At 44.4% G+C, this 27,928-nt stretch overlaps 1 protein-coding gene across 1 annotated transcript in view; it reads left to right on the top strand.

The window, feature by feature from the left end:
- Positions 1–8,902: 8,902 nt before the first annotated feature.
- LOC115081105 (extracellular calcium-sensing receptor-like) overlaps positions 8,903–27,928 on the top strand; it is a 93,871-nt gene continuing 74,845 nt past the window's right edge. The window contains exons 1-2 of the mRNA XM_029585618.1: positions 8,903–9,160; positions 9,486–10,325. Coding sequence (XP_029441478.1) covers positions 8,903–9,160; positions 9,486–10,325 — 1,098 coding nt within the window. The remainder of the gene's footprint in view (positions 9,161–9,485; positions 10,326–27,928) is intronic.

Below are 27,928 nucleotides of genomic sequence, written 5' to 3'. Positions count from 1 at the left end.
GGAACTGCTGTTAGTAAACATCCGTGAACAGGAGCAACATAGGCAGAGACAGATTAGGCATGAAGCAGAGGAGGAAACAGCGGGCACTTCAGAGAGCAGTGCAAGCCCAAGCAGGAGCAGCACTCTGTCAGCAACAGCTAGTACCTCCTCCTCCACTTCAGTACGCCAAAGCCATGTTGCCCCTAAAAAATCATCTGTTCTGGAATGGGATAGAGCGAAAGCAGCTGGCAAGAAGAACTCTCAGCCCACTCAAGCAAAGGAGACACCATCACAAATGTCAGTGACACGGTATCTCACAGATCCCATATAGGACATGCAGGCAGATCCACTGGCATATAGGGCACACAAGTCCACTGTCTTGCCACACCTAGCCAAAGTGGCTCAGAGATATCTGTCATGTCTACCAACCAGTGTACCCAGTGAACGTGTATTTTCAATGACAGGAGATATCATGAGCCATCATCGCTCAAGACTTGCACCAATTTGTACCTGACCTCAACCTCTGTGCCTGTCCATCCAGCCCTTTCATCACTACAAGGGCCTAACCTCAACTGATGTGCCTGCTTGTCCAGCCCTTATGTCACTACAAGAGCCTGACCCCAAACGTTGTGCCTGTTTGTCCAGCCCTTATGTCACTACAAGGGCCTGACCTCAACTGATGTACCTGCCCATCCAGCCCTTACGTCACTACAAGGGCCTGACTCCAAACGTTGTGCCTGCCTATCCAGCCCTTAATTCACTACAAGGGCCTGACCCCAAACGCTGTGCCTGTCTGAGTTTAGTTCTAGTATCTCTAATTTCAGTTTCATGTATTTGTGCATCACTTCTTTCCAGAAAATTCTTTTTCCTGTTTTGCATCATTTGGAATGTAAGAACATAAAAAGCTGACATAAGATGTTTGGAGCTTGCATATTTCATATGCTCAATAGTTTTCATGACCTTCTTAATATGGGCCATTTTCCATAAATCTTTCTTAGGAGCCTACGTTAATGTTTCTAGTACTATAGAAAACTGGTGGTAGTTGTACTCTAGTTCATCCTCTGTGTTCCCATAGTTTACAGAGGCACTGTGTAGGGTACAAAGTCAACATAGGTTGATATTGTAGATTTAAGAACATATGAACATAAGAAATTGCCATGCTGGGTCAGACCAAGGGTCCATCAAGCCCAGCATCCTGTTTCCAACAGAGGCCAAAACCAGGCCACAAGAACCTGGCAATTACCCAAACACTAAGAAGAACCGATGCTACTGATGCAATTAATAGCAGTGGCTATTCCCTAAGTAAATTCGATTAATAGCCGTTAATGGACTTCTCCTCCAAGAACTTATCCAATCCTTTTTTGAACCCAGCTACACTAACTTACTACACTACTTACTACTTACTTACTTACTAACAGCTACACTAACTTACTATACTAACTTACTAACTTACTACACTAACTTACTGTTTATCTTTCGTTTACTTGAATAGTTACCCCAGTTTTTTATTCTTGTTAATTGTAAACCGATCCGATATGGTTATTTACTATGAAGGTCGGTATATAAAACTGTTAAATAAATAAATAAATAAATAAATAAATAACTGCACTAACCACCTCTTCTGGCAACAAATTCCAGAGCTTTATTGTGCGTTGAGTGAAAAAGAATTTTCTCCGATTAGTCTTAAATGTGTTACTTGCTAACTTCATGGAATGCCCCCTAGTCCTTCTATTATTCGAAAGTGTAAATAACCGAGTCACATCTACTCGTTCAAGACCTCTCATGATCTTAAAGACCTCTATCATATCCCCCCTCAGCCGTCTCTTCTCCAAGCTGAACAGCCCTAACCTCTTCAGCCTTTCCTCATAGGGGAGCTGTTCCATCCCCTTTATCATTTTGGTCACCCTACTCTGTACCTTCTCCATCGCAAATATATCTTTTTTGAGATGCGGCGACCAGAATTGTACACAGTATTCAAGGTGCGGTCTCACCATGGAGCGATACAGAGGCATTATGACATTTTCCGTTCTATTAACCATTCCCTCCTAATAATTCCCAACATTCTATTTGCTTTTTTGACTGCTGCACACTGAACCGACGATTTCAAAGTATTATCCACTATGATGCCTAGATCTTTCTCCTGGGTGGTAGCTCCCAATATGGAACCTAACATCGTGTAACTACAGCAAGGGTTATTTTTCCCTATATACAACACCTTGCACTTGCCCACATTAAATTTCATCTGCCATTTGGATGCCCAGTCCTCCAGTCTTGCTAGGTCCTCCTGTAATGAATCGCAGTCTGCCTGTGATTTAACTACTCTGAATACTTTTGTATCATCCGCAAATTTGATAACCTCACTCGTCGTATTCCTTTCCAGATCATTTATATATATATTGAAAAGCACCGGTCCAAGTACAGATCCCTGAGGCACTCCACTGTTTACCCTTTTCCACTGAGAAAATTGACCATTTAATCCTACTCTCTGTTTCCTGTCTTTTAACCAGTTTGTAATCCACGAAAGGATATCGCCTCCTATCCCATGACTTTTTAGTTTTCGTAGAAGCCTCTCATGAGGGACTTTGTGAAACGCCTTCTGAAAATCCAAATACACTACATCTACTGGTTCACCTTTATCCACATGTTTATTAACCCCTTCAAAAAAATGAAGCAGATTTGTTAGGCAAGACTTCCCTTCGGTAAATCCATGTTGACTGTGTCCCTTTAAATCATGTCTTTCTATATGCTCTACGATTTTGATCTTGAGAATAGTTTCCACTATTTTTCCAGGCACTGAAGTCAGGCTCACTGGTCTATAGTTACCCGGATCGCCCCTGGAGCCTTTTTTAAATATTGGGGTTACATTGGCCACCCTCCAGTCTTCAGGTACAATGGATGATTTTACCAGGGGTGTTGTGATCTTCCTGCACACATCCCAGTATCAGGGTTAGGGCACTGCATGCAGGAAGATCACAACACCCCTAGTATCAGGGATAGGGCACTGTGTGCAGGAAGATCACAACACCCCCGGTAAACGGGATAGGGCACTGTGTGCAGGAAGATCACAACACTCCCGGTAACCGGGATTGGGCACTGTGTGCAGGAAGATCACAACACTCCCGGTAACAGGGATATGGCACTGCGTGCAGGAGGATCACAACACTCCCGGTAACAGGGATAGGGCACTGCGTGCAGGAAGATCACAACACTCCCGGTATCAGGGATAGGGCACTGTGTGCAGGAAGATCACAACACTCCCGGTAACAGGGATAGGGCACTGCGTGCAGGAAGATCACAACACTCCCGGTAACAGGGATAGGGCACTGCGTGCAGGAAGATCACAACACCCCCGGTAACAGGGATAGGGCACTGCGTGGAGGAAGATCACAACACTCCCGGTAACAGGGATAGGGCACTGCGTGCAGGAAGATCACAACACTCACGGTAACAGGGATAGGGCACTGCGTGCAGGAAGATCACAACACTCACGGTATCAGGGATATGGCACTGCATGCAGGAGGATCACAACACTCCCGGTATCAGGGATAGGGCACTGCGTGCAGGAAGATCACAACACTCCCGGTATCAGGGATAGGGCACTGCGTGCAGGAAGATCACAACACTCCCGGTATCAGGGATAGGGCACTGCGTGCAGGAAGATCACAACACTCCCGGTATCAGGGATAAGGCACTGCATGCAGGAAGATCACAACACCCCTGGTATCAGGGATAGGGCACTGCGTGCAGGAAGATCACAACACTCCCGGTATCAGGGATAGGGCACTGCGTGCAGGAAGATCACAACACTCCTGGTATCAGGGATAGGGCACTGCGTGCAGGAAGATCACAACACTCCCGGTATCAGGGATAAGGCACTGCATGCAGGAAGATCACAACACCCCTGGTATCAGGGATAGGGCACTGCGTGCAGGAAGATCACAACACCCCCGGTAACAGGGATAGGGCACTGCGTGGAGGAAGATCACAACACTCCCGGTAACAGGGATAGGGCACTGCGTGCAGGAAGATCACAACACTCACGGTAACAGGGATAGGGTACTGCGTGCAGGAAGATCACAACACTCATGGTATCAGGGATATGGCACTGCATGCAGGAGGATAAGAACACTCCCGGTATCAGGGATAGGGCACTGTGTGCAGGAAGATCACAACACCCCTGGTATCAGGGATAAGGCACTGCGTGCAGGAGGATCACAACACTCCCGGTATCAGGGATAAGGCACTGCGTGCAGGAAGATCACAACACCCCCGGTATCAGGGATAGGGCACAAGTTCTAGTCACATTGACTGATCACATTACTTTTTTTGCCAAGCTACCAACCATTTCCATTTCCCATCCCCCATATATTAAACCATCACGTCAGTGGGAGCCTTGGTAACATGAATAAATAAGAGGGCAGCCAATAGGAATACGTATTCATTACTAAACTGACCTTAACGGACCTGAAAAGTGTCAAATTGTATCATTTTCTGTTAGCGTGCGCTAATAAAAAAACGATTTTTCACCATAAATCGGGGGAATTTCTATTGCATCGCACTATTTACGGATTAATGACGATTTAATCCTTATCAGGACGATAATCTAAATCGTTGAAAAACGATTCACATCCCTACCAAGTACAGTCACTGACTCTGCAGTTCTAGCTCGCAAGACCTCTGACAAGCCCAGTGCCCATACCCCTTCCCCCCCCCCTGAATCCTAGCTTCCAAAAAACTTCAACCATGGGGCTTTAGGGTGCCCCTCCCCCACACTTCTATCCCTTATGTTGAAAACAGAACCTGGTGATCTAGAGGCCTCCAGACTCCCTGCCCGCCACACACACACATACACACACACACACATATACACACACACACACACACATACACATATATACACACACACACACACACACACATACACACACACACATATATACACACACACACACTCCTAAAGAAGACTCGTTGGTGGTATGGAGCGGCCCCGAGCACCCCATAGCTCTGGGATTGTTGATACCTTTTTCAAAATGTTGCCAACCAGGCTTTGCTCCTATCATGTGCTGGGCCTTATGATGGAAACCCCCATGGCCTGTTCCCTCAGTAACATTCAGGGCAGGGTGCAGTCAGCTACCTTTTGCAGGGTATGTAGGGTAAGCAGAGTTTGACCTTTATGGGGATGAGGTAGAATGAATCATAAGGATGACATCACAATAATGGTGTTGCTGACATCACAGTGACACAATAAGATGTCTGCAGATAACTTACTCCTTATCCTAGCCTACGGCATCACCTTAGACCTGGCCTTTAACATGAAATATTGAATAATAACTGGAGAAAAAGACATTTCTCACACTCATCTGTTGCTGCTGATATGAGCTTTACATTTCATTCCACAGTGAGGAAAATGGCAGATATCTTTTAATGTTTTATGCATAATTGCAGCCTGGGTAAAAAAACAGCTCTTTTTTAGCATCTGTCCTATATAGCAGAGTAGTTAAGAGTAATTTCACTTAAATGTGCTCATTTCAAAGTCCATGGCTTTGTTTATCAATCACATTCTCCTCCGTGGCTTGTGAAATCCACAGAACAATTAGCAATTATTCCATCATGGAAATTGGTCCTTGCAATGGGGGAATACCTGAAAAGTTATAAACCAGGAATCAACAGCACCAGCATCAGACCCCACGAGAGAGCTCCAGCTTCACTTCAAAGGAGGACGAGCAGAAGTGCGTAAGCTTTTCAAATCTTATTTATTGAAGAGACATTAGAAACGCAGTCACAAATCTGAGCAGACAGATTTGGGCAAAAAAGGTCCAAGAAAAAGGCCTCAATTCATTTAGTTTTCCACAAGTTTGAAACAGGGCAACATCTTGAAGGGGAAAAAGATCCACCCAAGCACAGTGACCAGCGAACACGTGTGCAGATAGCAAAGGGGGGACTATTGTCCCTCGCATGGCTGGAATGTAAAAACCAGGCAAATGTCCCTGGGAATCTCACACTTTTCTCCTGGCTCCATTTTACTGTGCATTTTATTTAGCACTTCCTAGATGATGCAGGACATTAACAGTGGGGGCAAAACCTGTGCCACTTAAAACTTGTGTGAAGCCAACTGTCTGGTAGCCCAGGATTGTTTTTCTTGTTTGCATTTCTTTTGCCTAACACTTAGATAAGGTCCTTATTCTTGCAGGGCATAGAAAGAAAAAGTTTCTTCTCCAGAGATTTCCCATCTGTCTGACATTTTCTAAGTGAATCAGCTTTTGGCAGGCACTGCTAATGCTTTCCACCCTCCCTGCCCCTCTCTCTCTCATAATATCTCTCTGCTTATTGCCCCGCTTCCCCCCCCCCTTGCCCCCGCCTCTCTTCTGCACTTTCTGTGCTTCTCAATAATCCCCCTTGGTTTTCCTGTACTTGTTTGCTTCTTAAAAATCAAATCCTTTGCAGGAGCCGAACATGAGAATTCTCCAAACAGGTCAGTGAGTGTCTTTTACTGAGAGCACCAAGCTGGCCTTCTCCAGATCAACTTCTGGAGATCTTTAGATAGGACATGGATGAAGGGACTCATAGGATCTCCAAGACTCACCTTCAACAGCCCCTTTGAATGATTTGTATGTTGATCCTGCAAGGAATCCAGCTTCCTCCAGGACCGGCACAATGCTCCCATCAAAACAGAGTCAGCACCCAACAGAAAAAGGGGGGAGGTGGAAAATGAACTGAATTTCATAAAAAATAAACATTAAAACATAATAGAAATAATAATTTATTTGAAAATAAATGATAAACAATAGCTGTACCTTTACCAAAAGTCGGTAATCTGCATCCATGGAGGATGGAGACTAGAGTGGAGAGCAAAGTCCATGGCCACATTTTACCTGTGAACTTGACATTGGTTCTCAATGAGGAAGGACATTCATAATCTTTCACACTGGAAAAAAGGACCTGGGGACATCTGCACTGGCGTTTTATGACTTATTTTCTTATCCTGCCCAAAACAAACCCCAAGGAACACCTCCCTTAAATGTAGCTTGCTGAAGAACACATGCACGTGTAGATGGGTTGAGGGAGGGCAGTTTCAGAGAGGCAGTTTAACTGAGTAAGTTATCTGTCACCCATGTAAAGGGCTTTGAACCTTGTCCCTACAATATTTATAGTTTTTTGATGCATGTTTTCTAAAAAGCAGTCTTAGGAATAGAGTTACTCATTTATTAGACTTTGCAAGTCATTTTTAAGAAATTTCACTCCTCTTTTTTAATCTTAGCCAAAAAAACTTTATAAATCAGGCCTTCAGTAATGGAATCCTTCACAGAACCTATGACCACCCTAACCCTAATCCTAGCCCTATCACAAAACCTAACCCTTACCCTTACACTGAGCCTTCACTTAACCCTGACTTTGATCCTAACCTTCACTCTAACCCTAATCATATCTTTAATCCTCTTTCTAACTTTATCTCAAAATCTAACCTTAACTCTAATCCTATGACCCTGAACTTCACTCTAACCCTAACAATAGACATAACCATAAACCTGATGCTAACTCTAACTCTAACCCCAGCCATACTCTTTCACATTCACATGGGATAACAAAGTTCTTTTTTTCCATTCAACCCAAGGCAAAATCTGCAAGAAAGACAGGTAGAGATTGGCACAGCTCGATGCAGGAAATTATGTTGACGGCACTGACTTATTTCCTGATACTGTCCATCCTTGTTTATAATGCTGCTAAAGTCAACTCTCAGCCAAGCACTGCAAAGGTAACAGGATACATAAAGCAGGGGGACATCATTATAGGGGGGATCATCCCTATTCACAGTGCTAAAGCCAAACTCCCCCCGATTCTCTTCACTGAGGCTCCCAGCATCCAGCTTTGCAGCACGTAAGTGACAGATTATTTTCCCCATGCTTCTTTTCCCATGCCATTATAATTAATTTCATGACAGCACCATCATACAATTGTTAATTGTTCATTAACTAAAAAAAAAAAAGACTTTTAAAATTTAATTTAAATCTGCTATTTCTTAGTTTCAAGAAATATCCTCTGGAACATAAAAAGTGCCATGCTGGGTCAGACCAAAGGTCCATGAAGCCCTGCATTGGTCTCCGATAGTGTTCAATCCGGATCACTAGCAAATACCCGGCAGATCCCACTCCTATTTTATAAAGCGGGTGAATGCATGCACAAGTGCCAATGCATGCACATCTCGCATCAGAGGAAAAAGGGTGGTGGTATGAGTGGGGCATGGGTGTTCTGGGGCAGGGCCAAGAGATGTGCGCACATTTACCTATGTGGCTGGGTGTGCCCCCAGGTTCAGTGCCTCCTAACTTTACTTCTGCTATGGAGGAGATGGAAATAAAAAAAATACAGGCATCTGTGAGTGGTTTGTGTGGTTTGGAGTAACTGGGAGGAGTGCATGCTAAAAACCAGGGGGATTGAGAGGAGCAAGGAGAAAAATGGGCAAACTGGTGGACAAACTGGTGAGACTGGTCCACAGCTGGAAGTGCCTCTGTTATAAAATACCCTCATTTGCATGATCCAAAACTGACTTACACTGCTGTGAGCTCACAAGCTTCAAATTAGGAGCCCATATACACACACCTAGCCTATTATATAACAGGCGCACATATTATAAAACAGCCACGTCTCTGGTCATGCATCAGTGCATATGTGCGCCCATTTGAAAGTTAATGTCCCCGTGTATTCATTTAAGTGTATATGCATAATTGTGTCTGCAAAATAAGTTGATATTTCAACTGAATATATACGGGTACCTTGTTTTTGAAAATCAGCTGAATTTGTGCATGGCCAGATGGGTGCTCTATTAGAAATTCACCATTACATGTACATTTGCCTGTCTTCCATTTATATCACACATTTCTGTTGTTTTTATAGACTACAATTACTTATTTACCAGCAGATGCATGCCATGGTATTTGCCTTGGAAGAAATTAACAGAAATGGCACCCTGGTGCCCAACATCACCCTGGGGTTCTGGCTATACGACTCCTGTGATACTCCACCCGGGTCTCTGCAAGGCGCAATGTGGCAACTCACCGGGCACAAAGATCCCATCCCAAATTACACCTGCAGGGGAACATCGCCGTTAGCTGCGGTGGTTGGAGATGGAAAGTCTCGAACATCCATAACTTTGGCTCAGCTACTGGGGGTCTACAAACATGCACAGGTATGGAATATCCTTCTGCTCTGGTTATTTGCAAAGGTAATTTCAATTTGTTTTTTGGAACCCTTTGAAAGCCAGATTGAAGATGTGGCTGTACAGGAAGTCATTTTGGTTGCTATTAATCATTGTCAAGAAGTAGAATGGAAAGTGGAGGTAAATTGCTTGATTACCTTTGGACAAAGGGACACTATTAGGGTAGGAAAACTTTTAGCATGTCTTGAGATAACCTTTAAGAAAAAGAGGGAAAAAATGCATATTATTATCATTCTCATAACTGATGATCAAGTGTTAGAAAAACCAATTAATATTGTTGATGAAATTCTTCTAGATCAGCTATGCCGCTTCTGTAGCCACTCTTAGTGATAAAAGTCGATTTCCTTCTTTCCTCCGCACTACTCAAAGTGATGAGTACCAGTCTCTGGGCATTGCCCGGTTGATCACCTTCTTCGGTTGGACCTGGATTGGAATCCTCGCTGAGGACAGTGACTATGGACAAATAGGGAGTCAGATGCTAAAAGAAGAGCTGATAAAGGCTGGGGTCTGTGTAGCCTTCCATGAAAACATCCCCTTAGTTGCCTCTCAAGTGAACACACCGCACATTTTGGAGGTAGTAAAGAAAATGACAGCCAGAGTCATCGTGGTCTTTTCCACTGGTGTCAACCTTTATCCAGTGATGCTGGCAATTGCAAAGAGTGACATATCTGGGAAAGTCTGGATTATTTCAGAATCCTTGTCTACCTCTTCAACATATAACGTAAAGGAGTTTTCAAAAACTCTTAAAGGATCCATTGCATTCTCTGTTCCTACAGGCAAAATTCCAAGATTCAAAGACTACCTCTATGATCTTCATCCTTTCAGAACTACAGAAGACATCTTTGTTAGGCAGTATTGGGAAAAAGTTTTTGGCTGCAGGTGGGCTGACCCCAACATGGACCAGGCCACTCTTCAAGAACTAAGCAGAAAAGGGCAACTCTGCACAGGGAAGGAAGACCCAAGGACACTTGATATTCGTTTCTTTGATATGACAAACCTAAGGTATACGTATAATGCTTATTACACTGTGTACGTGGTGGCTCATGCCCTGCATGCCATGCATTCCTGTAAACCTGGAAAAGGACCTTTCTTCAATGGATCATGCGGGGACATCAAACACTTTAAGCCTTGGCAGGTAAGTGCCAGTGTTTGTTTGAGATATGTGATTGTAAGTATGCTTGACCCATACAGTTCACTACATGGTAATGACAAACAGTATGAGGTACATTTTTAAAAGGTCATTTAACTGCAAAAGTTCACGTATGCTTTTCAGTCTGCGGAAACTCGACTGATCTTCAAACACCAGGTACTCATAAGAACATAAGAAATTGCCATATTGGGTCAGATCAAGGGTCCATCAAGCCCAGCATCCTGTTTCCAACAAAGGTCAATCCAGGCTATAAGTATCTATCAAGTACACAAACACTAAGTAGATTCCATGCTACTGATGCCAGTAATAGCAGTGGCTATTGCCTATGTCAACTTGATTGATAGCAATTAATGGACTTCTCCTCCAAGAACTTATCCAAACCTTTTTTAAACCCAGCTACACTAACTGCACTAACCACATCCTCTGGCAACAAATTCCAGAGCTTTATTGTGTGTTGAGTGAAAAAGAATTTTCTCCAATTAGTTTTAAATCTGCTACTTGCTAACTTCAGGGAGTGGCCCCTAGTCCTTTTATTATCCAAAAGAGTAAATAACTGATTCCCATTTACACGTTCTAGACCTCTCTTAATTTTAAAGACCTCTATTATATCCCCCCTTCAGCCATCTCTTCTTCAAGGTGAACGGCCCTAACCTCTTCAGCCTTTCCTCGTAGGGGAGCTGTTCCATCCCTTTTATCATGTTGGTTGTCCTTCTCTTTACCTTCTCCAGTGCAACTATATCTTTTTTGAGATATGACAACTAGAATTGTACACAGTAGTCAAGGTATGGTCTCACCATGGAGCGATACAGAGGTGTTATGTCATTTTCCATTTTATTTACCATTCCCGTCCTAATAATTCCTAACATTCTGTTTGCTTTTTTGACTGCCGAGGCACACCGAGTCAATGATGTCAATGTAATAACAACTATGACGCCCAGATCTTTTTTCTGGGTGGTAGCTCCTAATATGGAACCTATCATTGTGTAATTACAGCATGGGCTATTTTTCCCTATATTCATCACCTTGCACTTATCCACATTAAATTTAATCTGCCTTTTGAATGCCCAATCTTCCAGTCTTGCAAGGTCCTCCTGCAATTTATCACAATCCACATGTGATTTAACTACTCAGAATAATTTTGTATCATCTGCAAATTTGATTACCTCACTCGTCATATTCCTTTCCAGATCATTTATATATATATTGAAAAGCACCGGTCCAAGTACAGATCCCTGAGGCACTCCACTGTTTATCCTTTTCCACTGAAAAAAATAACCATTTAATCTTACTCTCTGTTTCCTGTCTTTTAACCAGTTTGAAATCCACGAAAGGACATCGCCTCCTATCCCATGACCTTTTATTTATTTATTTATTTATTGGGTTTTAAATACCGTCATTCGAATTCATCATTATAAATCCATCATAACGGTTTACAAATATGAAGGTTACATGTTAAGGGATAAACAGAGTTTCAAAAAGGTTTAAACTGTTGTTAAACATAGGGGAGACAAATGTTAGTTAATTACTGTTCTGGTTTACGTTTAACTTCATAGTTATAGTCCATAGTTGAGATAAGTTCATATACATGATAAAATACAAGGCCTTATGTACCATACACAAACTAATATATGATAAAGAAGCAGACTGGCTAAACACAACCTTACGAGTACACGTTACACAAAGAAACCTCCGCTCAGCAAACAAAGCACTACTAACAATCCCTTCAGTAAAGTCAGCAAAATTAACCCAAGTGAGAGAAAGGGCTTTATGATTGACTGGGCCCATACTATGGAACATGATGCCCCCTGAACTCAGATTACAGAATAATCTCAAAACTTTTAAGAAAAATTTAAAAACATGGCTCTTTAAAAAAGCCTTCACTAAAGAGTGTGGAGGGCAGAGATTGAAAGTACAGAGTAATGCAGATGAGAATGAATTTAATCAATCCTACATTTAAGAAGTAATATCTCAAAGAGATAGTAACTCAATAATATACCTCGACTTGACCAACATTACTCAAATAATGATTTTATTTATGAAATTGTAACCGAACTTTATTGGCACCTGTTAGAATGTACGATATCCTAGATTTACTAACCTTAGTCTATGTGCCTATTTGTAAACCGTTGCGATGGTATATAACTTAGCGACGGTATAGAAAAGTTTTTAAATAAAAAAATAAAATAAAAAATATTCATTTAATCTTCAGGTTGAAGTGGAGGGTGAAGTTGTTGTGTTGTTCATTGGGTGAGTTGTTATGCTTTGTTGAATAACCATGTCTTTAGCTCTTTTTTGAATGTTTTTAGGTTTTCTTGAGTTGTGAGTTCAGTTGGTAGGGAGTTCCAGAGTTTTGGGCTACCTAGAGAAATTGCTCTCTTTTGGGTTGAGGTGAGTTGCTTGGAATGCATAGGAGGTGTTTTTTGAAGTCCCTTGTTTGCTGATCTGAGGTTTCTATTTGGGGTATGTAGTTTTATAGATGAACTTAGCCAATTTTCTTCTTTTTCATATATAATTTTATGGCGGATGGATAGTACTTTGTATTCAATTCTGAATCTTATTGGTAGCCAGTGTAGTGAGATAAGTATTGGAGTGATGTGGTTGCGTTTTTTGGATCCAGTGAGGATTCTTGCAGCAGTGTTCTGTAGGATCTGCAGTGGGCGAATGGTGTTTATAGGTAGGTTGAAAAGGAGTGAGTTACAGTAATCTATCTTGGAGAAAATTAGGAATTGAAGGACTGTTCTGAAGTCATTATTGGAAAGAAAAGGTTTTATATGACGGAGAGTAAGTAGTTTATGATATCCATCTTTGATTTTTGTTGTGATATGGTTTTTAAAAGAAAGTTCTCTGTCAATTATTACTCCGAGGTTGCGGGCATGGTTGTTTGGAGATATAACTGAACTTTGGTTCATTAGGTTGAGTGGTGGTATTTGAGGAGAGTTGTTTTTTCTGTCTAATAAAATCATTTCAGTCTTGTCGAAGTTGAGGATGAGTTTTAAGTTGGTTAGAATTTCCTTTATATTGTTTAGGTAAGTTGCTGTTAATTTGTAAGTTTCTTCTAGTGATTTTTTTATTGGGATTAATATTTGAATATCATCAGCATAGATGAAGTGTGTCAGATTGAGATTTGATAGGAAGTGGCATAAAGGAAGCAGATAGATGTTAAAGAGTGTTGCTGACAGAGCGGATCGCTGGGGAACTCCCGTGTTTAGATTGATTTTCTTTAAGAGGGAATCATTGAGTAGTACTTGGTAGGAGTAAGATAGGAAAGAGGAGAACCATTGTAGGGTTGTTTCTTTAGCTCCAATTTCGGATATACGGTTAATCATAATGGAATGATTTACTGTATCAAAGGCTGCAGAAAGGTCGAGTAGGATTAGCAGGTATCTCTGGCCTTTTTCAAAACCTTTGAGTACGAAGTCGTTCATTGCTAGTAGAAGGGTTTCAGTGTTCAGTTGTTTTCTGAAGCCAAATTGAGCGGGTGGCAGGATATTGTTTTCTTCTAGGTGGTCAGTGAGTTGTGTGTGGATGACTTTTTCAATGATTTTGGCAATGAAAGGGAGGTTTGATATGGGTCGGTAGTTCATTGGGTTTTCAGGATCAAGATTATTGTTTTTGAGAATGGGTTTGATGATTGCTGATTTTAGGCATTCAGGGTAGTTTCCTTCCGTGACGGAGAGGTTTACGATTTCAGTTATCATTTTAGTTATTGGTGGTTCAAGATTTTTTATCGTTGTAATGGGAATGGCGTCAATAGGGTGTTTGGCTGGGTTCATTTTTTTAATGATCATTTGGACTTCTAAAGAAGATGCTGTCTCAAAATAGGGCCAGCTTTTTGTTTGAATGTTTGGTATTTTCTGGTCTTGTGAGTCATTTTTTAGCTTGTACTTTATGAGGGTTTTGATTTTTTCATTAAAGAAGTCTGCGAAGTCGTTACTAGAGATCTTTGATGTTGCTTGTGGTTGGTCATCGTAAGATGATTTGGTTAGGCTTTTTACTATGTTGAAGAGCATCTTAAGGTTTTGTTGGTATTTGTTTATTTTGTTAGTGTAGAAGTCTTTTTTGTTTTAGCGATGAGTTTTTTGTATTCAGCTAGTTGTGCTCTGTATGCATTTAATAGTGTGGTTGTTTTTTTGTTTCTCCATGATTTCTCTTTTTTTCTGAGTTTCTGTTTGGCTGCTCTGATATTTTCATTGTACCAAAGGTTTTGATTTTTTGTTTCTTTTATAGTTTTCTTTATCAAGGGATTTATCTTGTCAGCTACAGTTCTAGTTATGGTAATCCAGGATGAGGTTGCGTTTTTGGTGTTTGACAGGTCTATGTTAGTTAGTTCAATTTGAAGATTTGCTTGAAGAGTTTCAATGCAAAAAGGTGGATGGTATGAGAAGGATTTAGTTGTGCTTTTTTAGTGGTCTGACCATGGTATTTTTGTTATCTTAGTTTGGTGGTTTGACCAAATGTTAGTGTTGATGAAGACAAGCTCAAGTGTATGACCTGCTTTATGTGTTGGGGCATTGATAATTTGACTGAGCCCCAGTCAAATATTTAGTTTTATAAGAAAACTTTTAGTTTTTTTATAAGCCTCTCATGAGGGACTTTGTCAAATGCCTTCTGAAAATCCAAATACGTTACTTCTGCCGGTTCTTTATCCACATGTTTATTATCCCCTTCAAAAAGGGGTTAATAAAGCCAAAAGTCAGTGCTAACTGTTAAGACATATTCAAAAAAGTAAAATTAGGTCTCTTACTTTCAATTTTTATTTCCTGAAGTCCATATACTTGGATTTTTCTCCCCTATCAGCAGATGGAGACATGGAAAGAAAGTTTCACAGAAACTTCCTCTTAAGGCAGTGTGCCATCTACAGCCTGTCAGTATTTTCTACCCAAAGCAATATCTGGAAAAGGAATGTTTGAGGATCAAGTAGCAACCTTAGAAATCTCGTTATGCTACAAACTGCGACTCTGCCCATCACATGCCCTTTGGCACCACCAAATCTCTGCATATGTATGCCAATGAGTTCATTTCTTTAATCCACCATGCACTTACAGCTTTATAAGCCTTCTAACTTTCTTATTTCCACTAAACAGCAGAAACAAATGATCTCATTATCTAAAATTGTTGGTTACCTTCAGAAAACACAACCCTCAGAAGCATGTGCAGTTCCATCAGCTTTCTGCCCAAACCAAGTCTCTGAAAAAAACAGTAATTCCACTGACTGATCCATATGGAAAGCTGAGAACATGTTTGGCAAAAGGGAAGGCATTGTGCAAATTAAAATCCCTTCCAAAGAAATCCTCAAAAAGGGATCCCTACACGGCAAAGACTGAATTTCCAAAACCCGGCTTGCAGAACAAATTGCCACCAGAAACATTGCTTTCAATGTCACTCTCTTTAGGGGCTCAAAAGGAGATGTTGACAAAGTAGCCAAAACCAGGATGAGATTTCAATTGGGGAAGCATCCCCAACCCTTTCAGGAAATGTACCACATCTGAAGGAGAAGCCAAAGAACTTGCAAAACTGTCCCTAGTATAAGAAGACAATGCTGAAAAAGCATTGACTGCAAATGCCTTCAGGTCTATCTGAAGAACCTCCCACTCAGACAGAATCCAAGCGATTGCCTTTCCCAACAATTCTCACTCTCTGGGATCCAGTGTGTCTACTCAAATAATCCACTTAAATATTTTCCACACCAGCAATGTACACTGCTCGTAATGCTAAAAGATAACTATCTGCTCCGTGGAGCAACAGCTTCACATTTTGTCACAAACAATGTGCTCCTGGTCCTGCTTTGCTGGTTCACATAAGCTATTTCTGTAGCATTGTCCAAAAATATTCTCACTGCCTTTCGTTTCAGTAGTGGTAGAAACTTGAGCAAGGATTTCCTGATTGTCCTCTTTTCCAAACATCAAGACTTCTCCACACTCCAGAGATCTTGCACCATCCATCCCTGCCAATGTGTTCCCCAACCATTGAGACTTGTATTAATGGTAATCACCATGCACTCCAGAATTTCCAACTCTGTCCCCCTTGACAAGTTGCCTATGGAGAGCTACCACAACAGACTGCATCTGGCCTCTGGAAAAAGGGTGTTAACTACACCTTACGCTTAAATCCAGGGATACAAGAACACTTAGACTTTTTAGAAAGTATAATTTCTTTGTATTAATCAGTATAAGTATTCTTGGGAGATGCTGAATGATGGATACCCTTTCTCTGACAAACTGACCAGCATCTCCCTGTATACAGGAAATGACCCTTCTTTTATAGATAACATTCAATATTGAACAATAGGGATGTGCATTCGTTTTGAATGAATGCGCAATCCACATCATATATGTCCCTATTCGTTGCATTCGTGGGGTTCCGAAACATAAGGCGAACCCACACGAATGCAATGTATCATAACGAATATATCCCCCACCATCCTGACCCCCCACCCAAGACTTGCAAAAAGTCCCTGGTGGTCCAGCGGGGGTCCTGAAGCATTCTCTTGCCCTCAGGCCGTCGGCTACTGGTATTCAAAATGGCACCGATAGCCTTTGCCCTTACTATGTCACAGGGGCTACCGGTGCCATTGGTTGGCCCCTGTCACATGGTAGGAGCAATGGACGGCCGGCACCATCTTGTGCTCCTACCATGATGTGACTATCCCTGAACTGACCTGATTACTCTTTTCCAGATATGGCCCATTTACCATCACTCTTTAGATAGTCCTTTGTTCTGTTAGAATCTTACTGGTCAGGGCAATTAACATATCTATGGCTGTGTTTATAGAAACTCCTGAGAATAGTGCCTGAAGCTGCCACCATTGGTGTCTTCCTTGTATGACCCTATGAATAGGAATCGTCGTATGGAGCCAGCCTGTCCACATGTCCTGAGAAACCTGCAAGTCATTCTCAGTAAGTCACTTAGAGTTCATTCAGCCCAGGCAGGCTAAGAAAACCAAGGATTCTGGGGTTTTTTTCTCCATGTTGGGTTTCTGTTCAGGCATACTTCTCAAGGGGTAAATGGATTTCATACTCTTGAGAATGAGGATTTCACCAAGAGATGAGAGCTCTTTGCAATGGCCACATATGAGCCTCTGCCCACTGGATCCAAATCCAGAGTCTCAAGCCCAGGTCTAGGCCCAAAACATTAATTTCAAATGAATGCAATGAATAAGGAAAATAGAAAAAAACTGAAAGGTGCAGCTGCAAAGGTTAAAAGTGTTCAACAGGCTTGGACATTGTTTAAAAATACAATCCTAGAGGCGCAGTCCATATGTATTCCGAGCATTAAGAAAGGTGGAAAGAAGGCAAAACGATTACTGTCGTGGTTAAAAGGTGAGGTGAAAGAGGCTATTTTAGCCAAAAAAACATCCTTCAAAAATTGGAAGAAGGATCCATCTGAAGAAAATAGGATAAAACATAAGCATTGTCAAGGTAAGTGTAAAACATTGATAAGACAGGCGAAGAGAGAATTTGAAATGAAGTTGGCCATAGAGGCAAAAACTCATAATAAAAACTTTTTAAAATATATCCAAAGCAAGAAACCTGTGAGGGAGTCGGTTGGACCATTAGATGACAAGGGGTTAAAGGGGCTCTTAGGGAAGATAAGGCCATTGCAGAAAGACTAAATGAATTCTTTGCCTCCGTGTTTACTAATGAGGATGTTGGGGAGATACCAGTTCCGGAGATGGTTTTCAAGGGTGATGACTCAGACGAACTAAACAAAATCACTGTGAACCTGGAAGATGTAGTAGGCCAGATTGACAAACTAAAGAGTAGCAAATCACCTGGACCGGATGGTATGCATCCTAGGGTTCTGAAGGAACTAAAAAATTAAATTTCTGATCTATTAGTTAAAATTTGTAACCTATCATTAAAATCATCCATTGTACCTGAAGACTGGAGGGTGGCCAATGTAACCCCAATATTTAAAAAAGGCTCCAGGGGCGATACGGGTAACTATAGACCAGTGAGCCTGACTTCAGTGCCGGGAAAAATAGTGGAAACTATTCTCAAGATCAAAAACGTAGAGCATATAGAAAGACATGATTTAATGGGACACAGTCAACATGGATTTACCCAAGGGAAGTCTTGGGATAGGAGTCATGGGATCGGAGGCGATGTCCTTTCGTGGATTACAAACTGGTTAAAAGACAGGAATCAGAGAGTAGGATGAAATGGTCAATTTTCTCAGTGGAAAAGGGTAAACAGTGGAGTGCCTCAGGGATCTGTACTTGGACAGGTGCTTTTCAATATATATATAAATGATCTGGAAAGGAATACGATGAGTGAGGTTATCAAATATGCGGATCATACAAAATTATTCAGAGTAGTTAAATCACAAGCAGACTGTGATACATTACAGGAGGACCTTGCAAGACTGGAAGATTGGGCATCCAAATGGCAGATGAAATTTAATGTGGACAAGTTCAAGGTGTTGCATATAGGGAAAAATAACCCATGCTGTAGTTACACGATGCTAGGTTCCATATTAGGAGCTACCACCCAGGAAAAAGATCTAGGCATCATAGTGGATAATACTTTAAAATCGTCGGCTCAGTGTGCTGCAGCAGTCAAAAAAGCAAATAGAATGTTAGGAATTATTAGGAAGGGAATGGTTAATAGAATGGAAAATGTCATAATGCCTCTGTATCGCTCCATGGTGAGACCACACCTTGAATACTGTGTACAATTCTGGTCGCCGCATCTCAAAAAAGATATATTTGCGATGGAGAAGATACAGAGAAGGGCAACCAAAATGATAAAGGGGATGGAACAGCACCCCTATGAGGAAAGGCTGAAGAGATTAGGGCTGTTCAGCTTGGAGAAGAGACGGCTGAGGGGGAATATGATAGTGGTCTTTAAGATCATGAGAGGTCTTGAACGAGTAGATGTGACTCGGTTATTTACACTTTTGAATAATAGAAGGACTAGGGGGCATTCCATGAAGTTAGCAAGTAGCACATTTAAGACTAATCGGAGAAAATTCTTTTTCACTCAACGCACAATTAAGCTCTGGAATTTGTTGCCAGAGGATGTGGTTAGTGCAGTTAGTGTAGCTGGGTTCAAAAACGTTTGGATAAGTTCTTGGAGGAGAAGTCCATTAATGGCTATTAATCAATTAAACTTAGGGAATAGCCACTGCTATTAATTGCATCAGTAGCATGGGTTCTTCTTAGTGTTTGGGTAATTGCCAGGTTCTTGTGGCCTGGTTTGGCCTCTGTTGGAAACAGGATGCTGGGCTTGATGGACCCTTGGTCTGACCCAGCATGGCAATTTCTTATGTTCTTATGTTCATTCATGGGGGGGGGGGGGGGGCTCTAATTCATTTCAGGGCCCTTCAAATGAAACAAATTTCTTTTATTCATCGCATTTTTTAAATTCATTTGAAACAAATGCACATCCTTAGTTGTAATGGTTCCACTTCTCATAAAACTGGGACAATCACTCCCCTATTCTCAGAAGTGACGTATGGATGCTTGGACCTTAATTGAACAGCTTTTTCCTCCCCCTCAGCTCCCCCCAACACCATCATGTGCATCCTTGCAGCTCAAATAAAAGGACTGCAACATACTGCAATACTGTTTCTGTGAATAAACAACAGCAAATGAAGAGACAGTCCCTAAACCTTGGCCAATGATACTTTCTTTCTCTGTCTCCATCTGCTGGTAGATGAGAATATCCTAAGATATCCCAAGTCTGTGGACTGGTCTGGTAGGGATGATAAGGAATTATTATTATTATTATTTATTGCTGTTGCGATCCTGGTCGCGGGTCCCGCAACCGGGCTCTTACCTTCTTTGTCTGCCCCAGCAAGCAGCCTCACTCCCCGACGCTTCTTCAGACCTTTACAGGCTTTTCTCCGCGATGGCATCTCCACAAGGGAGATGCCGCCTAGCTCTCTGCCATAGCCCCACCCATTAGGCACGCGCGCAAGCGAGCAAGGAGCACAAATTTAAAGGAACAGAGGTGGGAAACCACGGCTGGCCCCCGGAATTACGTCAGATGCAGGCAGGGTATTTAAACCCAGTCCCTGCTTTAGAATTTTGCCTTGCAATGAGGTTCACTCTTGAGAGTTTCTAGTTGCATTTCCAGCTTCCGTTCCTGATCCAGCTTCCTTTCCTGATCCAGCTTCCGTTCCTGATCCAGCCTTTGTTCCTGATCCAGCCCTGGTAACTGATCCATCAGTACGTCTTCTGGTTTCTCCTGTCTGCCTCCAGTCCTGACCTTCGGACCGTCCCTCCTCTCTGCTCTCGACCTCGTCTGTGTCATCTGGATTTCTTCTTGGACTTTCATTTCCGGGAGACTGCGCCTAAGTCCAAGTGGATTGGGTCCTCACAGGCTCCTCCTGGGGGGAACACGGGCTTCCAGTGGTGAAGCTTCTGACTGGTATACTGGCTCCTTCCGCATCCCAGCCACTTCATCCACTGCGGAGATCTTCTATCCATCCTTCATCATCCGCAGGCCGGCCCAAGGGTCCACAACTCATAACAATTGGTTTGTGCAATTTGCAGCATACATAAAATATTATAACAAATATATAGGGTCATTTTCCAACTCGCATGTGCAAAGCACCATAAAGCATGGTGCGATGCTAATTTTTAAAAGGGGAGGGATTGGGGCGGAGTCAGCGGTAGGAATTTTGTAAATGTGGGCTGGCTTAGCAAAGTGCAAAGCCATAAAGCATGATATTGCACAGTTTTAACACTGAAAATAACTACAACTTTTTCATTGGCATTAAGTTGTGCAATATGCCCATAATGCAAATTGTGATTTTTGTTTGCAAATTCTGTTGCAGGCTGGGGATGGGCCTGAAATGGGGGAGTGAGAGAGAGAGAGAAAGAGAGAGGGAGAGAACCTCTGGAGTGGCACCATAGTAAGCAGCTATTTATGCTACTATAGGAGGCCCACCTAGTAACTCAAGGTGAGGTTTAGGTAGTAGTGTAGGGGTTAGGGACCACTTTGATATGCAGAGTGAGACATACAAACAGAACTGTGCACTCTTGTGAAGATTTGATGTCTTTCAGAGTGTGGAAACTCACACAACGATGAGATTTGTACAATGTTCTCTCAACCTAGCTTGATGTTACCCAGGAAGAGAGTCCATCAAGCTAGGTTGAGATAACATAGCTGGACAATAAGCAGCAGAGATCAGTAAAAGGATAAATGAGAGGTAGATGCGTATGGAAGGTATGCTGTCCTGTACTGGAGAAGGGTGATCTCTTGTTATTTTTAAATAATGGAAAGCTGATCTGAACAGCCAAGTCTTATAGTGTTTCTGAATCTCATGTGGTCCTTGACTTCTCATGTCCTATCGGATGGTGTACCACATTTTGTAGTCCAGGCAGGAGAATGTCCTCTTATTAGAAGACATTGTGGACCTTGAGCGTAGGTGGGAGGCGGAGGCGGTAAGTGACTGCCCCTACCCGTTCCGTGACGGGGAACGGGCCGACATACTTTGGGGCCTAGTGCATGGAGGGAAGCCGCAAGCGAAGATATCTCGTGCTTAACCATACTTTATCCCCGGGGAGAAAGGCTGGAGCCGGACTTCGTAGGCGGTCTGCGTATTTCTTAGCGATAATAGCAGTGCGTTGCAGCTTCAGTCGGGAGAGGTCCAGAGACTACGCAACTACTGGGCCGTGAGCTGTATGGCCGGAGACGGTACAACCAACAGCAAGGGCAAGGGAGGTCGAAGACGTTTCCCATACACCATATAGAAAGGAGAACTACTGGTGGTGGTTGTACGAGAAATCCGCCCATGGAAGCAGAGCCACCCAATCATTTTGTAAATCTCCCACAAAGGACCGGAGGAAAGTTTTCAACGTCTGGTTTGTATGCTCCACTTGGCCGTTAGCTTGAGGGTGGAAGTCTTGAGTCGTGACATCTAGCTGGACTCCAAATATTTTACAAAGCGCCCTCCAATATTTTGCCATAAATTGCGAGCCCCGATCCAAGGCGATGTGTCGGGGGAGTCGATGAAGGCGAAAGATGTGGTGGGTAAACAGGTTTGTAAGTTCAGGTGCTGTAGGCAACTTAGCGAGGGGAATGAAGTGAGCCATTTTGGAGAATCTGTCAATCATAACCCAGATCACCATCAATTCTTCTGAAGGGGGCAGATCGACAATGAAGTCCGTGGACAAGTGGGTCCACGGTTTGGTAGGGATAGGCAGTGGCTGAAGAAGACCCCAGGGGCACTGGGAGGAGTCTTCTGTTGAGCACAGGTCGGGCAGGAGCTGACATAGAACCGGATGTCCTTCTTAAACAGGGGCCACCAGTAGAACTCGGAAAGTAATTCCTGGGTTCTAGCTACCCCTGGGTGACCTGCAGTCAGGCAGTCATGGGCCCACTACAGTACCTTCTTCCGGAGGCAAACCGGTACTACTGTTTTCCCCATAGGAACCACGTCGGACGCCACAAGAAGCACCTTGGGCGGGTCGAGAATGTATTGTGGCGGGTTAGGGGTATCCTCCGTCTCCGCCGTACAGGAGAGGGTGCCTGCCCGGATGTTCTTGGACGCTGGCCTGTAGCTTAGGAGAAAGTTGAAGTGGCTATAAAAGAGGGACCACCGAGCCTATCGGGGGTTGAGGCGCTGGGCGTGGCAAAGACATTCCAGATTCTTGTGATCCATATAAACGATCACTGGGTGTAGGGCTCCCTCCAACCATTGGTGCCATTCCTCGAAGGCCATTTTGATGGCCAGAAGTTCCTTGTCTCTTATGCCATAATTTTTTTTCTGCGGGTGAGAATTTCCGGGAAAAGTAGGAACACGGCAGGGATCTCCCGCTGCCGGATATTTGGTTCAAGATGGCTCCAACCACCACGTCGGAGGCATCAACTTCCACAATGAACTGACATTGGAGGTCCAGGTGATGGAGACATGTGTCCTGAAGGAAGGCTGTCTTTAGTTCTTGGAAAGCTCGCAGCGCAGCTGCAGGTCAGTTTCTAGCATCGGCCCCCTTCTTGGTGAGGGCCGTAAGTGGAACCACCATCCTGGAGTAGTGGGGTATAAATTGTCGGTAGAAATTGGCGAAGCCAAGGATGCGCTGAAGTGCCTTGACCCCAACGGGTTGAGGCCAGTCCTTGATGGCCATTACTTTCTCAGGGTCCATATGGAAACCCGTGGAGAACACAATATACCCGAGAAAGGGTAGGGATTATTGCTCAAATTGGCACTTCTCCATTTTAGCAAAGAGCCAGTTATCCCGAAGTTTCTACAACACCCTGCGAACATCTCTGCGGTGCGAATCCAGGTTCTTCGAGTATATCAGCACATCATCCAGGTAAACGATGACCGACGTATGTAAAATGTCCCTCAACACATCGTTCATGAGATTCTGGAACACCGCGGGAGCGTTGCAGAGGCTGAAGGGCCTGACCAGGTATTCATAGTGGCCGTCCCTCGTGTTGAATGCGGTCTTCCACTCGTCACCTGGTTGAATCCTCACCAGGTTGTATGGCCCACAGAGATCCAACTTCGTGAACACCTTGGCTCCTTGTAGTCGATCCAGTAGCTCCGGAATTAATGGTAGCGGGTATCGGTCACATAGATTAATGTTGTTCAGACCACAATAGTCTATACAGGGCCGGAAAGACCCATCCTTCTTTGCCACAAAGAAGAACCCAGCGCCGGCCGGGGAATTAGATGACCGAATGAACCCTCTATCCAAGTTCTCCTGGATATACGCAGACATGGCTCGAGTCTCTGGGAGCAACAAAGGATATACCCGTCCTCGTGGCGGCATGGTACCTGGAATCAGATTGATAGCACAATCAAAGGGTCGGTGCTCCGGAAGGAGTTCAGCTTTTTCTTTTGAAAAGACATCCAAGTAGTCTTGATACTGTAGGGGCAACGCCAGGGGGGTGGTCAGGAGAGGTATCAAGGGTCGAGGAACCACGGTCAGGCAGGTGTCAAAGCAAGACGAGCCCCAGGATGCAATCTGGAGAGTCTCCCAAATGATAACCGGGGAGTGCTTCCGAAGCCATGGTAGACCCAAGATGACCGGATGCATGGATTTTTCCAATATGAGGAAGGAGATCTCCTCTACATGCAGGAGTCCAGTGCGAAGCGTTAGGGGCTTGGTGCAAGTAGAAATAGTGCCCGGAAGGGGAGTCCCGTGAATGGAAGACACTCTGATGGGAGACCTTTGAGGTTGGACCCCGATTTGTAGTTGTTGGACTAAATCCCAGTGGATAAAGTTTCCCCCCTCTCCGGAGTCAATCAGGGCTAGCATATCGAAGTTTCCTCCAGGGAGGAGGATAGTCACTGGGACAGTGCACGGGGAGGCAGAAGTGGTATTACCTAGGGTTAGCTCCTCGACTATGCCTAGGTCTTGGCGTTTCCTGGCCGCTCGCCACACTGAGCAAGGAAGTGGCCCTTGCCACCACAATATAGGCATAGGCCCTGGGCACGACGTCTTTTTCTCTCTTCCTGAGAGATCGGGCCCCTGCCCAACTGCATGGGTTCTGGGTCCTGACTCCCTGCAGAAGCGGAAGAAGAGGGTACAGGTCTGGAAAATGGGATACCAGAGTTCCCGAGTCTCCGAAAAGACCTCCCCTCCCAGAAGCGGCGTTGGATGCGGCTGTCCACATGACCCGCCAAGTCAATGAGGCTGTTCAGGTCGTCCAGGAGGACCCTGCCACCAGTTCGTCTTGGAGTCTTGGGGAGAGACCTTCCAGGAATACGCCGTGAAGACTGTCATTACCCCAGTTCAGCTTGGCTGCTAGTGTCTGGAATTCTACTGCATACTCGGACAAGGGCCAGTTGCCCTGACGGAGCTGAAGTAACTCTGAGGCGGCAGAAGGCCTGCGGGAAGGCTCATTGAAGATCTGCCGGAAGACTGTTACAAATTGTTCCAGGTTAGCCAGGGGGTATCCTGACGCTCCCATAGGGAGGACGCCCATGCCAGAGGTTTCCCATCCAACAAGGTAATAATGTAGTTGGTTTTAATCCGATCCGTGGGAAACTGGGCTGGCAGAAGGTTGAACCGGATGAAGCATTGATTAAGAAATCCTCGGCATAATTTGGCATCCCCAGAGTACTGTGAGGGCGCAGGCAGTTGTGTGGGCGTGACCGGTCCGATATCGGCCACCGCTACGGGTACCGGAGGGCTGAGTGCGGCGTCTCCATCTACTCGCTTGGCTAGTCTCTGCACAGTCGTCATCATAGAATCAATGCATATTTGTTGTTGATGCAATCTCTGTGCAATACCAGAAATGGCTTTCAAGTCCGTGGCATCCACCGGGTCCATGGCCTTGCAAACTGTTACGGGTGTGGACCCTTGAGTCGGCTGAGACTGATGGTGATGCACTGTGGGGAACCACAGTGGATGTCGCAGCCGGGAGGCAGCGCTGAGGAGAATGCCCTTTAAGACTTCACCCTTGGAAACTCGCGTCCCTCCGGGAGGAGCCCATGAGAACCCGAACCGCTGGGACTTAGGCAAGATCCTCTGTGACCGAGGACCTGAGGAGTCAGGCCTGGGACTGTTCAATGCTGCTCCCCCAAGGAGAGGAGCTAGCAAGTTGTAATACTCCGAAGGCGGAGTTAATGATCTATTGTGGGTTGGCTCCCACAGAGTGGCAGTGTAAGGAATAAACATTTATTGGAAATTGGTGAATCCCTGGGCCAATGGCAGATGACAGCGCCCCCAGGAGGATATCCTGAGAGGGACCACCAGCTAGGCCGGAGTATTGAGACAGACCCAGATAGTTCTTTATTAGACAGGCAGTAGAACCACCAGAGGTGGCAGTAGTGAACTGATGTGCCCGGCAGGGCAGAAGTCCTTCTGATACTGGAATTGCAGTCTCTGGGTTGCTGAGCTGCAATATCGTCTTAGACAGAAGGGAGTCTTCGGAGATTAGGAACAAAGGCCCTGGTGGAGCGAGTACCAGTTCCTATCTGTATTTGAACTCACAGTATTCACGTCTGCGATCGCTTCCAGGCAGTAGGAGTCTTCTGAGCATTCAGGGACGTAGGCCCTTGTGGAACGAGTACCGGATCTCGTCTTCGTATCTGAAATCAAGAAGAGAGAGAGTGGAGCCCCCAAGGAGCGGATACCCCAGGAAGTACAAGAAGGCAGAGTAGCTAGGATGAATCGATACCAAGACAAGTAAGATTCGCGTCCTTGCTAACTCTATCCGTAGTTGCAAGTAAGGACCTCTAAAGTGGAAGTGGATGACGTCACCACGGGGGGACACCCCCAAGGTTAGCGCCCTTGCCCGTACAAACTCTAGAGCGCACGCGCGTGCGCCCTTTCATCACCAAGAACATGGCGGATCCGCAGCGTCGGGCCAACCCGAGGATTCCGGAGAGACAAGGCAGGGAGACGCCATGGCAGCAGCCATCCCTCAGACCAGGGGGGAGTCGCCACACAGGTCAAGAGGGTGGAGCGAGGGCGAAGAGCAGGCACGAATGCAACAGGGACGCAGCCAGCACCAGGAGGTCGATGGAGACTTCACCCTTGGAAGCCCACGGTCCCCCCAGGAGGAGCCCGTGATGACCCGAGCCGCTGGGACTTAGGCGAGACCTCCTGGTGGGCGAAGAACTGGACGCCTGAGGATGAAGAGAAGCCAGAAGCCGGCGTACAGACAGGGGTTGAAGCTGAAGCCAGAAGTCGGTGGACGAGGCAAGGTTGTAAGCCAGGAGCGAGACCGAAGGGAATATCAGGGATCCAGACGCAGTAACTAGTAACTCTGAGAAAGAGTGAACCTCGTTGCAAGGCGAGGTTTAGGTCAAGCTGCAGGGATTAAATACCCTGCAGCGTCTGACGTCATCCAAGGGCTGTTCTCCCTCTTCCCGCGCGGGTCCCTTTAAATGTTCGAGCCCCTGCTCACGCGCGCGCCTAGGGGGCGGGGCCAAGTGCATCGGATCGGCGGAGGAGGTGGAGGGACCGGGGCATGGCCTGGGACCGTAACATAAATGGAGAGTTTTGTTTGTGGTATATAGTATCAGCTGGTCCCTATAACGTTTGTGTGTTAGTGGCATACCTGCTATGTCCATACATTTTTAAAACAAATATACATGTAGAAGTTCCTATCACGCTTCCAAAATGCTCCATGGAATGGCTCTTTAGTCTGTGGCTAAGAGAATGCATGTGACTAAAGTTTGGGCATGAGTTCAGGTAAATGAAATTCCACTTATGCAGAATCAGAAAATCCACCCCAAATAAGTGCTTTCAAAATGGACTCAATAATGTTTTCCAAAAACGTTTCCTTCTTTGTGTTGAACTGATGCACAGACTTTTAAGAAAATTCTAGGCTTCTCTGTTTCTTTGCATGTTGTGATAAACTTTCTTACATTAATGTAAAGTTTATCCAAAGATGTTACTATACATCAAATTTTCAGACACAGGGGCCTTCTCCTGACAATCTGATAAAAGGCATCACAGCCTACAAACAACCCAGGTTCTCTAAGGACAAGCAGGATGGTAGTCCTCACACATTGTCAGATGGAGCCCGGCATGGAAAACTTTTGTCAAAGTTTCTAGAAACTTTAACAGGCACACTGAGCATGCCCAGCATGCCGCCAACTATGTGTCCATGTGGGGTCCCTCTTCAGTCTCTACATTTCTGCGGAGCTGTTCCTCGTAGTTTTAGAGCTCATGCTTC

Source organism: Rhinatrema bivittatum, chromosome 19 (genome assembly GCF_901001135.1).
Source record: "Rhinatrema bivittatum chromosome 19, aRhiBiv1.1, whole genome shotgun sequence".
NCBI classification, from domain to species: Eukaryota; Metazoa; Chordata; class Amphibia; order Gymnophiona; family Rhinatrematidae; genus Rhinatrema; species Rhinatrema bivittatum.
This window is presented reverse-complemented; position numbering and strand designations above follow the sequence as displayed.